This window comes from Branchiostoma belcheri, unplaced genomic scaffold (assembly GCF_001625305.1).
Source record: "Branchiostoma belcheri isolate BF01 breed outbred unplaced genomic scaffold, Haploidv18h27 scaffold1, whole genome shotgun sequence".
Classification (NCBI taxonomy): Eukaryota; Metazoa; Chordata; class Leptocardii; order Amphioxiformes; family Branchiostomatidae; genus Branchiostoma; species Branchiostoma belcheri.
This window is the reverse complement of record NW_017802379.1, coordinates 4598827-4613577: the sequence shown is the minus strand read 5'-3', so window position 1 is coordinate 4613577 and position 14751 is coordinate 4598827. Positions and strand designations below refer to the sequence as shown.

Below are 14751 nucleotides of genomic sequence, written 5' to 3'. Positions count from 1 at the left end.
AAGGTCTTTCATGACAAGATTTAATACAAGCCGCAGCTGAGGTAACACAAAACTCAAAAGAAGCCTTTTTTTCCAGAAAATTCCAATGCTAAGCACTGACACAAGTATACATAATTAGTCCATACGTTCATAATTAGTTCAAAGTGCTAGTGTTCAGGCTTTCATTCTCAAAATCTTTTCTTTTTTCGAAAAAATATCCTATCTAGTAAAATGGCTGTCCGTATTCCACATTTTCATCAGCTCTCCAAATAAAAATGATTCAAACGTAATAATTTGACAGGAAGTAAATTGCCTACCATGCTTTGATTAATTAGAATACAAACATGCAGAGAACACGAAAATATCAAGATTCTTACAATTTGTACAACGGTTGGTCAACCTATGCTAGTGCTATACTATGATTCATTGTAATATAAGTTGACACACTAGATTACTATACTGGTACATGTACTTCTGATTAATCAAAAATATCTGCTAATATTAGATATCCATACCTAATGGTACCACAGAAGTGAATGTACAAATTGTATGCTATTCTTTAGCTGTCAGATTTTGTTTTGTTGTGAAGGCAACAACAGTCTATCCTGACCACCCCTAATGTAGAGAGTGGTACAGTCCCCACATACAGCAATGCAATGATAACACTTCAGAGTTGGATTAAACCACAAAGTACATAAAGGTAGGTTGCAGCAAAGTTATGGCAGAAAAGGGCTCAGTTTATTTTCTAGCAAATTGAAGCTGTTCTTACAGACAGCTATTAAAAAGACTTATAATGTCATTATGATATCAATGACTAAAAATTTGATTCCCTCTTTAGGACTTTGAATGGTACTGTACAGAATGCCAGCTTGAATGTCACCTGCTAAGCACTTGTCAACTAAATATCTTGCTTCTGAAAATTCATACAGGATCCAGGGGCTAAAACTCCATAAATGCCAGGAAACAAGTGATTTATCTGGTTTTGCCCAAGTACAAAGGATACCTGCAAGGTGTTCCTTTCCACTCAAAAAAATCATGTTCCAATTTCCTTGATGTCAGTGCACATCAAAATAACCAGAGGGCTATATCCATTTCCACAGACAAGATGAAATCACTCTTGTACCACATTACCATCTTCTCTTTACAAGTTGGAAAACAGTCAAAATTGAAACATGCCACAACTGCTGTGTGATTATGGAAGACAATCCCTGGTCTGGCACATTCTCAGAGACAAAAAAACAGCACTAATTTGAAACTTACAAAATCAAGTTTAAAGCGTGCCAACTTGCCAGAATCTGAATTTAATTCCCTTTTTAAATGATCCAACAACTTTCAGCATTCTAGTTAGCTCTTGGCTTTTGACACTAATCCTGAAAAACATCCAACTGCTTCAGGTACAATTTTTTTTGCATAAACCCTTGTGGTGATATGTACAACATGGCCTGTTGATGATTTATGTTGCCAAGTTTGCTACAAAGTTCCTAATAAAACAAACTTCTTTTTCCTGTGTAGTAACTGGGGTTACAGAATGCATTAATTTATAAGAATACCTGAGTCCAAGAGGATAATGATTTTTCAAGACGCTACAAACAAGAAACAGCATTTGACTGATCAACATATGAGTCATGTTATGTACTCTGAGCTGGACAAGCCCCTTCAAACAGGCTATTGGATACAACACACAAATACATTGTTAGCAACAAACACATAGTGTCATTCTGATTATAGTGTTAACATTGGTTGGCTGGTAGCATGAGAAGTGGACTTAAAAACATTCTTGCAATTCACACTTTAAGATATCTACAAGAAGCCCCCCAATTTCCTTCTTTTGGTCGATGGGAACATCTAAGACTTGCTGATTCATATCATTGCCTCTAAAATTTAGAAACGAAGTACTTTCGTCACAGTTTAGAAGATATGTAGGTCCAGGGTTGTTGGTGTGCACATTTAGATGTAAGAGGTTTTGCTGGCAACTATTTGCTTCCAATAAATCCTACCAATTGGCAAAGAGCCAGTCTGTGTTGTAACCTCCTGCGGGCTTTGCAGCCACAAAAGTATGCTGTTACATGTACTTCACAAGTGTCACAGTTGTTGACATTATGTTTCCAGAAACGACAGTTGTAATTACATTTTGTACATTTGTTTTTGGGCGGATCATAATGATAATCATTTTCTAAAATGATTTTGGAGCACAGAAATTTGTACAATGACTAAAGAAGACTTCTGCCGCAAGGATGGAAAGTAACATCATTGGCAGCTAGTAAACTGGCACTGGAATTTTCTATACATTTCTATCATTTTCATACAGAAATGTGTTTTGAGTTGTTTCCAAATTTTTACCTAATGATTGCTGGTGTGCTACTCAAAGTTCAGGGTGACTGCTTTCAACCACATCAATCGTAAGTCAAGAAATATTACCATTCATTCTTCACTGCATAAATAAAAAGGACTAAAAGTTTTTCTAACGTCACAAAATTGAAATGGGGAGGGGGGGCGTTCACATCTTGCAGCCGACGGCACCACATCTTCTTCTCTTGTGCCCCTTGTGTTTGTCCAGTTTTATCGTCTCGTTCGTCTGTGCTGCTAGTTTGGCCTGGGTCTCCTTCTTCTGGTGAAGAACTTGCCTCGTGATCTCGTTAAACATCTGAGAAGGAAAGAAGAAATCAGAGATTTCAGTCTTCTGGAAAGCATTTGGGGTTTTCTTGACTTTCAAGTACAAATGTATACTCAATTTCCTGTGTCTGACCTTTTGACATCCTGTCATTCTGCCTGTCAATTTTCCCCACCCACGTGCTGTCAACCTACTCTAAAGTTTACCCATTTCCTGTGTCTGACTTTTTGACCTGGGATCCACTGTATTAAAGTCTGCAAAAACAATTCTACAATTCTGTAATATATATATATATAGTTATACTAAAGACAGACTTATGATATCGTGGTCAGAGGGAAAACCACAAAAATGAAACTACCCGGTACCATGATTTAAACTATTTCTCCCAATTTTCCACTTCTCCCTATTGACATCCATGATAAAGTTGCCCCCAGTCTTACCTCTTCCACGTTGATGTTTTCCTTGGCACTGGTTTCAAACAGTTTGATGCCCATCTGGTCAGCGAACCTTTGCGCGTCACCCGTCTCCACCACTTTCCTCTCGGGACAGTCGTTCTTGTTTCCCACTGAAGCCAAGAAAATCATCATCATGGTTAACCTTCTCCCTGCTGCCTAACACCAGAACCAATACAGATTTTGGTTTCAAATGGCAACTTTAGCAGGGAGGAGGTTAAACCAGTGATGACCCTTCACCATAACTGCAATTGTACTACATAAACTACAATTGAAGTAATGCATAGATGAATGGAAATACTAGCTAGGAAGACAAGGACCTCCTTCAACTGTTGGTGCCAAAATATCGGTATGAGAATTTTTGATTCAAAATTTGAATGGTACAGGTATGTTTTTTTTGGTTAAATCAAAAATTAAGTGAGCAGATCCAAGAAATTACATTGGTGTAGCCTAAAGCAAACATTTTTCTTCCCTTCATCTCAACAAAGAGAAAGTTGGTGTCAAAGTTTATAAAGACGTTTACAAGTCTGGCGTGCTGCCCTGTATGTGTCAAGCCATTCCTGTGTAGGGTATTTAGCCTAGCTATCATTGATCATGCCTGTGGTTTTCCAGATGGCCTTAAGCTTGTAAATGCTCTCAGTCTGGTGCAATGCCAGTAACTTTGGTTGTGAAATACATTAGTACATAGTAAGATTGTTTCAACTATGGCATTGCTTAGAGAGAATCTTTGGTGAAAAAAAGACTGGAAAAAACAATGCAATTAATGCAGATAACTTCTTACAGAAGTTGAATCCTTTCATGATACTTCACTAGTTCCAATCCCAGTTCATAATTAAAGGAAACATAGCCAGACTGCTACCATGAAATCTTTTATGCCTGCTTACAGTTTTCACATTACATGTTTATAATCTGCAGTTTGAAAGACAGCTGCTAGAAGGCATTGCTTCATCTTGCAATGGTAATAAAACCCAAAATGTCCTTGCATGAACACACTATTACTTAGTACCAGTATTACTATTTACAACAGCACATTACCTACCTAGTATCCTGTTGACCACGTCACAATTCTGGTCTATTTCATGTAACCATCTCTTGACGTTGACGAATGAGTCTGCACTGGTGACATCATACACCACTATAACTCCATGGGTCCCTCTGTAATACCTGGACAAGAAGTTTCACAGCTTAACAATAAAGATATGTTTTTGAAAACGATTATACAATGTAAGTAGCTTGCAGACTTTCTGAGAGGGAAGTGTTTTTTTGTCAGAAAACAATGAGTTAGAAAATTTCAATACAGAAAAATCAGCCTTTTCATCCCTTGTGTGCGATGCATTTCTTGAAATACCCGGTAGAAATCATACAAAAATCATTTACCGGTAAGTCGTAAAGAAACTGCCATCCTTTCAAACATATCAAAAAGTTTAATACTTTGACCATTGTGCAAATTCAAACAAAGATTACACAAGCTAACAAAGACAGTGACAAAACATACAAGTACAACATGTACATGTCACAACAACTAGGAAACATGCAAAGAATAAACAAGCAGGTGAAAAAAAAACACTGTTAGGAAATATGCTGTAAACATGCCGTATGCTGTGGTTGAAAAAAATAGTGCAGCATTCTGGTCAGGCCTCATGCTGTGGTCCAACATGCAGATATTCTTCCATGTGCAGAAATGAAAAGGTAAATGGATAAACTACAGCCACACATTGTACGCACACACATACACATAAATCAGTAACTCAGCTACAAGACATACACAATAGCCTCCTTGACAGACTTCTTTGAGTGGCGACATTTAATTTTTTTGGGGGGAAGGGGAGCACTGATATGTGATTTTTTACACAGGCTTGGCTGCTCTAATTCAGCAGATGGTGTTATGCCATGTAGGGAGTCATAATCTCCAACAAAATACAGTTATCTCCGTGGATACAGCTTTCCCCCCAAACAAGGCCTTCCCCCAAAACTAGACTTGACGCTCTAGCTACTTGTGGAAACAAATGCTGCCCTGCTAGACGTCTGCACAGGAGGCTACACCACAACATGTTTGCGTAATGGTTGGAATGAGTCAATGGCTGAATGAATGGATGAACGAGACGACACCGGGCGTTACGCTCTCTCCTGCAGTGGAGGAACAACAAGCGACGGGAATCAAAGGTAAGAACTCTCACGTGGAAGTGATGGTACGAAACCGCTCCTGCCCGGCCGTGTCCCAGATCTGAAGTTTCACCTTCTCTCCATTCATTTCCGTCGTCCTGATCTTGAAATCCACACCAATTGTCGTTATGTAGGTACCTGTGATGTAGCGTAGAGAGACAAAGAAGAGGAGAGGGTTGGGGATGGTTTTGAGGAAAAGGCGGCGCGGGAACTTACGTGGACGTGATGGTGCGGAAACGCTCCTGTCCGGCTGTGTCCCATATCTGCAGCTTGACCTTAGTGCCCTCTACCTCTATCGTTCTGATCTTGAAGTCTACGCCAATGGTGGTGATATACGTACCTACAGTCGGCAAACACACCAATCAGAGAAGAGTACACGCACTGCTCTTTTGCAAGTAGCCATTTGGCTATTGGTTATGGAGTTAAGCAGCAGGGAGAAGATTAATTGGCTTCCTCAAAAGTCAAAGATTTGATATGATCTTCATCATTTGCAAATATATGCTACTTTATAAAGTGTAATCAGATTTTGCTGAAATTCATTATGTTGTATACCTGTGCACTAAATTTTTTCTGTACATCTAAATTTTCAGATCATGTTCACCAGTTCCCACAACTGAATTTTGAGCCCTGATCCATGTGCACTTTGGCCAGTGTTTCCTCACAAGTGGTACACCTTTCCACAAATGGCAAGTAATTGGCAGCAATGGTCGAACACCAAACACACCCCCATCAATCAAAAAGTCCCCGTGAGCCAAATTTGTGGGCAAAGGCTAGTCTTCTGTCAAACTACCCCATGCAGGGAGAAGATGTCATTATATATAATATATTACCACCACAACATCATAATATCATATTCTAACAAACTTGCTTTACGTTCACTTTCACAGATGAGACAGGTGTCTTCAAAGGAAGTCCTCTGTATAATCATGATCAGAGTCAACCATTGAGTAATTACAGTGCAGTTCTAACTGTTCTTGCATCGACCCCAGACATTGATTTTTGTGCCTTGCTTGGAAGGCTCCATTACTACAACATTGGACCAGAGCCAGAAACAATTTTTTTCCTGGAGCAGTAAACGGGTCAACCTTAACGTTTAACCATTGGGAAAACAACCGGGTGATTACACAATAAATTTTCTAGCAGCAATTCCAAAGACAATAAATTTTGCAATAGTTCACTGTAAAGAGCTTTAATTTATATTGTCACAAATTGCTGGGGAAAATCGATGGACTATCAGAGAGAGATATATCTTAAGTACCACTGGACACAATGAAAATATGGTACAACTGCCATAACCTGTAAGGCTGTTAGTATTTATGAATTACGTAAATTTTTCATCCTCTACAAGAAATCTGAAGTTATCCTTGTTAGATATGAATGTAATATATTAATGTACATAATTTTCATTGCCTTTAATTTAAACATTCATTCTTAGACACTTGGCTGACTTGTTTACAAACATTATTTACATACATTGTAAGCAAATAATAACTACAGCTGCCCCCTGTAATAAAACATGATTGATTTCAGGGTTTTCCAAAAGGGACCAAATTATGTTAATGTCTGACTCATATCTCACTCACCAGGGGCCTCATGTGGACCCCAGGCTGACCCCAGGAATATGACATCTTTCTATCAAGCGTGAAATGACATGTAATAACGGGTATAGTCCTCCAGAGGCCCTTATTTACAATTTATCAGCCCTTTACTGCATGCTAAAGGGTACCGTATGAAAGTAATGAATGGCCCTGGCCACAATATGACCAGAAATTGGAAAATATTCCAGATTCTTTCAGATACAACAGTCCCAGTTCTCTCTATACTGGGAACATTATGTACAATGTATAATGCATTACTGTTCTGTTGACATTATACTCTCAGTGGGAAATGAGGGTTTTGAATATGTGTCTGGGCGTAATTTTCTGTGACTAAATCTAAAACTACAGCCATCATCATGTTTTTGTTACAATTTTGTATGTAGATATAAAATGTAAAATATACATTGATAACAATAATGATTAAGGTGGTGTTTTTAAAACTGATATTTCATTTTATCAGGCATCATTGTAGTAGTGTAATAGTGAAGCTTTTGCAGTGGTTTTATTTTAACATTTTTGAAGTGACATCTCCAACATGAATTCATGACATCACAAATATGTCTTCCTTGTATAACTACTGTACTACAGAATGGTTGAAACCGCGAATATAAAACACCATGAAAATGTCCCCTTCCTGCCTAACACAAAATAAAACCACAGCGGAAGTTTCACAATTTACAGTAGACACTTGCTAGACAAAAGAACCTGCATTGTCCTAACCACGGATGACATGCTAACAGCCGTGTGAAGGTCATCTGAATTCCTGAAAGTTGGCCTGGGAGCCAAACCAGGGAATTTTCCTGGTTAACCAAGCGTGAAAGCCCAATAGTCCCAGAGAGGGGGGTGCCCATAATTGGCCTGCAATTGATTGGATTTGAGTGTGATCAATTGCAACAACATGTGTGTAAGTAACCTTCCATATATGGAAAAACACACCAACACATGTCCTCTAGGCAAACCTCCTTTATTCCCTAACTAACAGTCACACTTACCTGAAAATGTGTTGTCTGCAAACCTTAACAGCAAGCTGCTCTTGCCAACACCTGAAAAGACAAAAGTGCTTAAGATTAAGATCCAAAATTTATACCTTCATAATTTATACCTTCAAAAATAACACGCATCCATACACAACAAACAGGTGTTGTTATGTTATTGTTCCTGAAACGTATCCGATATCCAGGTGTCAAATGACGGGGATAGACTAGTCCATAATACACTAATTATACAGCCTAGACATAGTCCATATTTAGAAAGGCCGGATGGACGCTTCCTACAACCCCGACACAACTTTCGCGTGGACTGGAAACAGTAACACGACAACGCCCATCCTTTTATTCTGATTGCCAAGTAGAGGAATGAAAAGGGTGTTTACAATCAAACGCAGTCTTTTCAAAGTACATACTAAGAAGAACTAAAAATTTGCAGAAAAGAGCACGACAATAATTTTGCCAGTTATGCATGAGAAGTAAGGAGATGAGTCAGTTTTGACATACTGTAGTTGGACGACTTCCGGGTCTAACTGACCGGCAAGTTTTGTAACTGAACAGATTTTGCCGTCAGTGATTTATAATTAGCGTTGTTGGCAAAGTGAACGAGAGAACTTTTTCCCGATGTAGAAAGGAAATCGTGTAAATCAACGGAGTTCCTGGTCTGCCAAACAGTAAAAACGCCACTACATGATTTCCTGCTATGTTTGCGGTCCTAAATCATGGGGGTCCTAACAGTGTAGCGTCCTCTCTCCGTTCTTTTTGTCTCCAACTTACCGCTATCTCCAATGATCAGTAGCTTGAAAAGGTGATCATACTCTCTGGCCATCTCTTGTCGTTCCAAAAGGCCGAAATTCCCGCCAATATGTCGCCTCTAACCGCTAAAAATTGATCAAATCTTAAGACTACTCGATCAAGATTTACTCTTGGACGGAAATCGGGATGGCAGCGGGTGTGTAGAGTTGTCAGTGCGCATGCGTAATGAAGTGCATGCGCAGTGGGGCGCTTCTTCAGACCGGAAGTGAGTGTACCGGAAATGGGGTCAAAGGTGAGACGGAAAAGGTCATGTTTGCAGCCAGAGGTCATCTGAGGCACACAACGAGTTGGCAGGGAAAAAATGGAAGTGTCCTACAGACAGGCAGCTGTTTTCCTCAGGCACGCGGCGCTTCTGAGCAGAACGGTTCGTCCTACCAGGTGTCTCTGCAATAACAGGAGTGTAAGGTACGTGGAAAAAGTCCTTCAAGTCCGTAATTTCGTGGTTTTGTCCTCGAAAACGTGCTTTGAATGGAAGAGTAAAAATTAGGTCAGAACGTCTAGGTCGTCATTTATAAATTTCAAAGTCAAACCGACCCCCCAGAGAAAGTAAAAGTCTTCCAGTGCGACGAAAGAAATACTTTTTATTCTATTATCATTTTCTACTGCATCTGCTTGTTTCCTCTAATACGGAAAGTGTCGCCTGGAATCCAGTCAGTGTATGGTAGCGTTCCTTTTGTGTAACATTACATACTGGGTATGTAGACAGTGTTGTCAGCTTGTGAGTCCAGCACGAATCAATGACACGTTTTGTACATGTGTCAGCTGCGCACAGGGAGTTAAATGGACCGTAAAGGGGTGGAACTCAGAGGGCGGGGCTCAATGTCATGACTTGACATAATCTTATTAAGTCCTATCTAATTTACTAAATTAAATTACCATCTAAAAAAAAAAGAATCTAAGTAGGAAACTCTTCAAAGAGTGAAAGTGCTTTGTCAGCATTTAAGATAAAATTTCTGTATAAAATATACTCAGGATTTGAGGAGATACACTTTCATTCAACTTTGTGATAAGCTGGAAAAGTGTATTTTCTCAAGTTTTACATAAAACAAAGAGCAACTCAAAGCAGCAAACTAGGGAAAAATTCACATCCCATCCCAGTGTAATTTTTACTGGTAATGTATGGGTGTGGTAGCCAGTAATTTAAGGCAAAAATAATGAGTGTGACCTACTTACTAGTAAGGTTACCCACTTACCATTGCAATGACTAATGACTATAATGACTTATAGTATGTATAAGTTATAGCATATACCTCTAGAATTTTGTCCAGGATCTCTTGCCAGGAACTGTCTTCAATTTCTATGTTTACATAAAACAGTGTGGTAAGTAATATAGACAAGAAATTGTCCAGTTTGCAAGCCAATGTTTTGCTTGCCAAGTTACCTTATTTATTATTTATAGCATAGGACAACAGGTCCAGGATGTTTGGCCTGATAGAATTTTAATGGGGCAGATTTATAAAATTTTGACAGATTAAGGTATTATCTCACCTTATTGCACTGAAAGGGCATGGCAGGTTAGTTCATTGATTGGTGGTTCCAGATGTTCATTGAAGCATTGAAAGTTGACAAAGAGAGTGTTCTTTTCAAAAGAACTGTTGCACCTTAATGCATCACTTACCTGCTCTTCCTTTTTTCTAAGTAATCTATTTTCAGTTACAAGATTAGGCCACAAAAAGAAATAATTTCAAAAGCACTAAATGTTTCTGTACTGTCCTTGACTAAGTTATTATATTAAAAATCCTGTACAAGAATAGGAAAGTTTAGTTATGGAATAAACTTTTCCTAAGTTCCTACACATGATTTGTTATGATATTCCTTTCTCCATATAAATGGATTACTCCATTTTGGGAATAGAAAGGTAGATAGTACGTATACGTCCTGTGGAAGACAGAGTACATTTTGGACAAATTAAATATGGCCTTAGGAAGTTTGGTGGTGGCATGGCAACCCAGATGACACAGACAACGATAGCATGTATGCCTAATTAGATATGCTAAGCTGCTTGTACACAAACTCAGGTAATCCTAATTACAGTATCATGTTGCTTGAACAGACCAGTCCAACAAAACAGTTGACACTGGTGACAGATATTTTTTTTGGTGGTTTACCTTGGTATGTATGTAGGTAGGTATGGGTCTAAGGAAGAAGTTACTACCAGTAAAACTGCAGGTAATTTTACTACTAAGTATTAAGCTTTGTTGTGTCAAAAAAAGTATCATTATGGCAACAAGGCAATTGAGAGTGGAGAGGTGTTCTTCAGTGGAAAAATATTACTCAAAAATGCCATCAAACATTTTTTTTTAAATTCCTGTCTTGTCACATCATTGTGATTTGGCTGAAACTGTGCAGAAGTGGTATTAATGGAAGATTGGTCCATTCCCTTGAGACCTGTGACCTAGTTTGGTAAGTGGGTTATGGATTGCTACCTGTACATGTATTGATAAATGACAGTGATAGAGGAGTATATATTGGACAACTTATTACCTTCGCCAAGAAGGTTATGTTTTCGTAGGCGTTCGTGTGTGTGTCTGTCTGTCTGTCTGTCTGTCTGTAAACATGATAACTTGGGAAGGCTTCAATGGATTGACTTCATATTTGGTAGGTGGGTAGGTCTTGATGAGACCTCGAAATGATTAGATTTTGGACCCCCTAGCGGCTTCTTATGGTACTGCAGCTGAACTTCCGGTTTTGATATCTCATAATCTAGACATGCTAGGGTCACGAAATTTGGATGGTACGTAGGTCTTGTGCTGGGGAACAACTGACATAGGTTTGGGCCCCCTAGCGGCTTGCTCAGGAACTGCAGGGCCATTTCTTTGAAAATATTCATAAGAGGATAACTCAAGAACCGGAGGACGGATCTTCATGATTTTTGGTATGTAGGAAACTTAAGTGACGCTTGACATAATTATGCAACAATTATGCAAATCTGGATGTAATTTGCATAATTAATGAGGAAATTCTATAAATCAGCTGCATTACATTATAGGACTAGTCAAGCTTGTGACATATGTAATTGAGAACGAGAGAAACACAGGAAGTTTTTGATTATGTAAATTAACTCTTAATTTGCATAATTAATAAGAAAATGTTATAATTCCATAATGGTAACTGCCTAGAATTTTATACTTGGGGTATTTGAAAGTTAAGTGAAGGTGAACATCATTAAACATAACTTATTCAAATAAGGACCTCATTTGCATAATTTATGAGGAAATGGTAGAATGGTTTTCTTTGTTAAGATAAGGCTGTCTTTTGTTGGAGAATATGATCAACTTATATAATTCATGCAAATGAGGATCCTATTTGCATAATCAGGAGGAATAATCTTTACTTTGTCATGAAGATTAACATCATTTGGCGAAGGTATGAGATCGTGGAACTCTAGTTAATATTACATTAGGTGTTTATTTATTTTTGTATTAACTTATTTATTACCTGTGATCCTGTGCCTACCAACCCCTAACCCCCTCCCCCCTGCCCTTGACCTTTTGGAAGAGCCACCAAGGCCAACAGGGCATTCCAGTCAAAAGAAAAAAGATATTTGAATGATTTGATTGATAATATGTCTGGTACAGAAGAAAATATCACAGTCCCCAACCTTCTCCATGTTGCCTAACCCCATAACTGACACAAAGTTGGTAACAAACAGCTATCTTAGTATGGTGAAAATTAATGTCTCGTGATTGGTGTGGTCTTTTTCAGTTCTAAGCATCAGATTACAATCGAGCAGGATATCATAGCTGCCCAGAGGCTAGTTTTCCGAATAATGATGCCCTTCGTAAGAAGGTCATTTCTATGAAGGTCGCACGACTCGCACCAATTGCACACCAGTATACAGGGTTTGCTCCTAACCAAATACATGTAATTACATTAGACCTTGACATACATGTATGATCCTTGCCGCAGGGCATACTAAAATTTTAATGCAATGTTGCTCTTTTTAGCAACCAAAGCAGTAATAATACTAAGGGCATAGCACCCTGATAGAGGTCCTTACCCCTCAGGGCTTACCAAGATTTTGAGGTCGTGGTGTTCTTTTTACCATGCAAATGAGAGCGTCCCACATGATATATACTTGTTATCCTCACGGCGTACAAGAATAACAAGTAGTTTATGTAGTCACTGTTTCCAATCTAAAACTTCTCCATGCTGCCTAACTCCCTATAAACAAAAAATATGGTACCCATTTGCTACCTTTAATAGCAGGCTGAAGCTTAAAATACTTAGTATTTTGCCCAGGATACATGCTTGGTTTGTTTTGTTGTGGAATGCATGCAATGTGCAGATAAGAAAAGGAGAGCTGGTGAATGCTTTGCAGAGTTCTAGCCTTCAAACTGACATGATTGAAAAAAAGCAAAAATGGTCTCGTCCAAGATGGATGCTTTGTTTCTTCTCTGAGCTGAGTTCCTCACATTAAACGTTAAAAGCCTCCAACAAACGTGTCATCATCCTGAAATCGTCACCGAATATCAACGTTAATGTGCTGAAGAGTAGTCTGATGCAGGAAATCTGGTGAATTTGGACAAGTAAAGCTGAAACCAGCCGTCGAGAAGACCCCCATAGTTACGACTGAAAAGGACGTGAAGTTCGATCAGTCCCCCAGTGAGCGATTTCACCGCAGCGGGCTCCTTTACCGGAGCCCCCGCCGGTAAGTGTCATTGAGACCTCTGTATTCACTGCCATCTACAATTATTGTCCATATAGTTTACTTTATTTGGACGTTGGCTGCCGCGATCTGATCTTTGTTTCAGACCCACCACCCACCCCAAATTACGTGACGGAGACGTCCAGGTGCAGCAAATAACAAGACTAATCTCGTCATCACGCAGGTGGGATCGTTCCCTCTTACATTCACTCCTAATCATGCCAAACACACGCAACCAAAAAGGGCAAACCGACGATGATGTGGTTACTGTTAAAGAAATGAAAGAAATGCTTGAACAAAACAAACAGCATTATGAAGACCTTCTAAAACGACAGGAATCCATATTTCAAAATTTCACTCAGATGCTAATGGAATCCTCCAACAAACGGATCGACTCGTTGGTGAGAGAAGTACAGGAACTAAAGACCTCCCTTCAATTCTCACAAGCTGAAATTGACTCACTTAAAGCGTCAGACAAAGATTCGAAAAAGAACCCAACACCATCAGTAGAATCAGAGATGGCCAAAAAGGTTGATTACCTTGAGAATCAAAGCCGACGAAACAACATCATCATCGATGGTATTGAAGGAGATAATAACAGTGAATCCTGGGCTGACACCGAGGTTAAGGTTCGGGACATAATCACAAAGAACCTAAAGCTGGAAGCGAAAGACATCGAGATTGAGAGGGCACACCGGAATGGTGCATTCAATAAGAATAACCCCCGACCGAGGCCAGTTGTTGTAAAACTGCTAAGGTACAAGGACAAACAGCTTATCCTAAACAAAGCAAGATCTCATCTAAAGAACACGCACATGTACATTAATGAAGACTTCTCCGATGCAGTTAGAAAGAAGCGAGCAGAACTTCTCCCTGAGCTGAGAGCCGCTAGGAGTCGTGGAGAGTATGCGGTACTGAGCTATGACAGATTAGTCATCCGAAAGAATCGAAACCCGGACACTTAGATCATAATGTTCCTCTTGAAAGTTTTGTTCTTATGTTTGTATATTTATATGTATATCAATTATAACTATGTCTTCTACTACAATTGTTAATAGTAAACAAGGAACCCAAACATATTGTCCTCGCTGCAACAAGAAAGTGTGCTGTGGTGGGGAAAATGTAGTCTCCTGTACATGTTGTAAGAAACCATTCCATAAACAATGCACTCCTATTACTAAACATAGCCAACATTATTGGATATCTTGGATATGTTCTGACTGCTGTGCGCTCTTTCCTTTTTGCTACTTAGAAGATATTGAATTTTTATCATGTATACACAGTACAAATGCTAGATTTGATTATACAGATAGGGTGTTTAATCCCTTTATATTGGATAATGAAAATGGGATGAAATATACAGACAACTGGGATCCGGATTCTAACTTTTTCAACAGTTCTTCAGTAATGAACTCAGCCAATAAATGTACATATTATTCTGAAGATTCTTTCAACAAAATGTGTGGAAAAAATGTATGTAATAGTGAATCTTTTTCCA

General features: G+C 38.9%; 2 protein-coding genes across 3 annotated transcripts in view; one reads left to right on the top strand and one right to left on the bottom strand.

The window, feature by feature from the left end:
* LOC109464426 (ras-related protein Rab-35-like) lies at window positions 1–8773 on the bottom strand. Of its 2 annotated transcripts, none has more exons than XM_019761415.1 (6): window positions 8567–8773; window positions 7796–7846; window positions 5220–5343; window positions 4082–4206; window positions 3031–3155; window positions 1–2623 (listed from the first exon to the last, which is right to left on the bottom strand). In XM_019761415.1, the coding sequence occupies exons 1-6, from the start codon at window positions 8616–8618 to the stop codon at window positions 2477–2479; spliced, it is 624 nt and encodes a 207-aa protein (XP_019616974.1). In that variant the 5' UTR covers window positions 8619–8773; the 3' UTR covers window positions 1–2476. The 2 variants fall into 2 exon arrangements, with proteins under 2 accessions (XP_019616974.1, XP_019616964.1); XM_019761405.1 differs by lacking the exon at window positions 5220–5343 and adding an exon at window positions 5422–5545 and having other exon boundaries at window positions 8567–8769.
* Window positions 8774–8823: 50 nt separating this feature from the next.
* Window positions 8824–14751, top strand: part of LOC109464415 (protein ABHD11-like) — a 13716-nt gene continuing 7788 nt past the window's right edge. Inside the window, exon 1 of the mRNA XM_019761396.1 lies at window positions 8824–9010. Within this exon, the coding sequence (XP_019616955.1) occupies window positions 8907–9010 (104 nt within the window). The 5' untranslated portion in view covers window positions 8824–8906. The remainder of the gene's footprint in view (window positions 9011–14751) is intronic.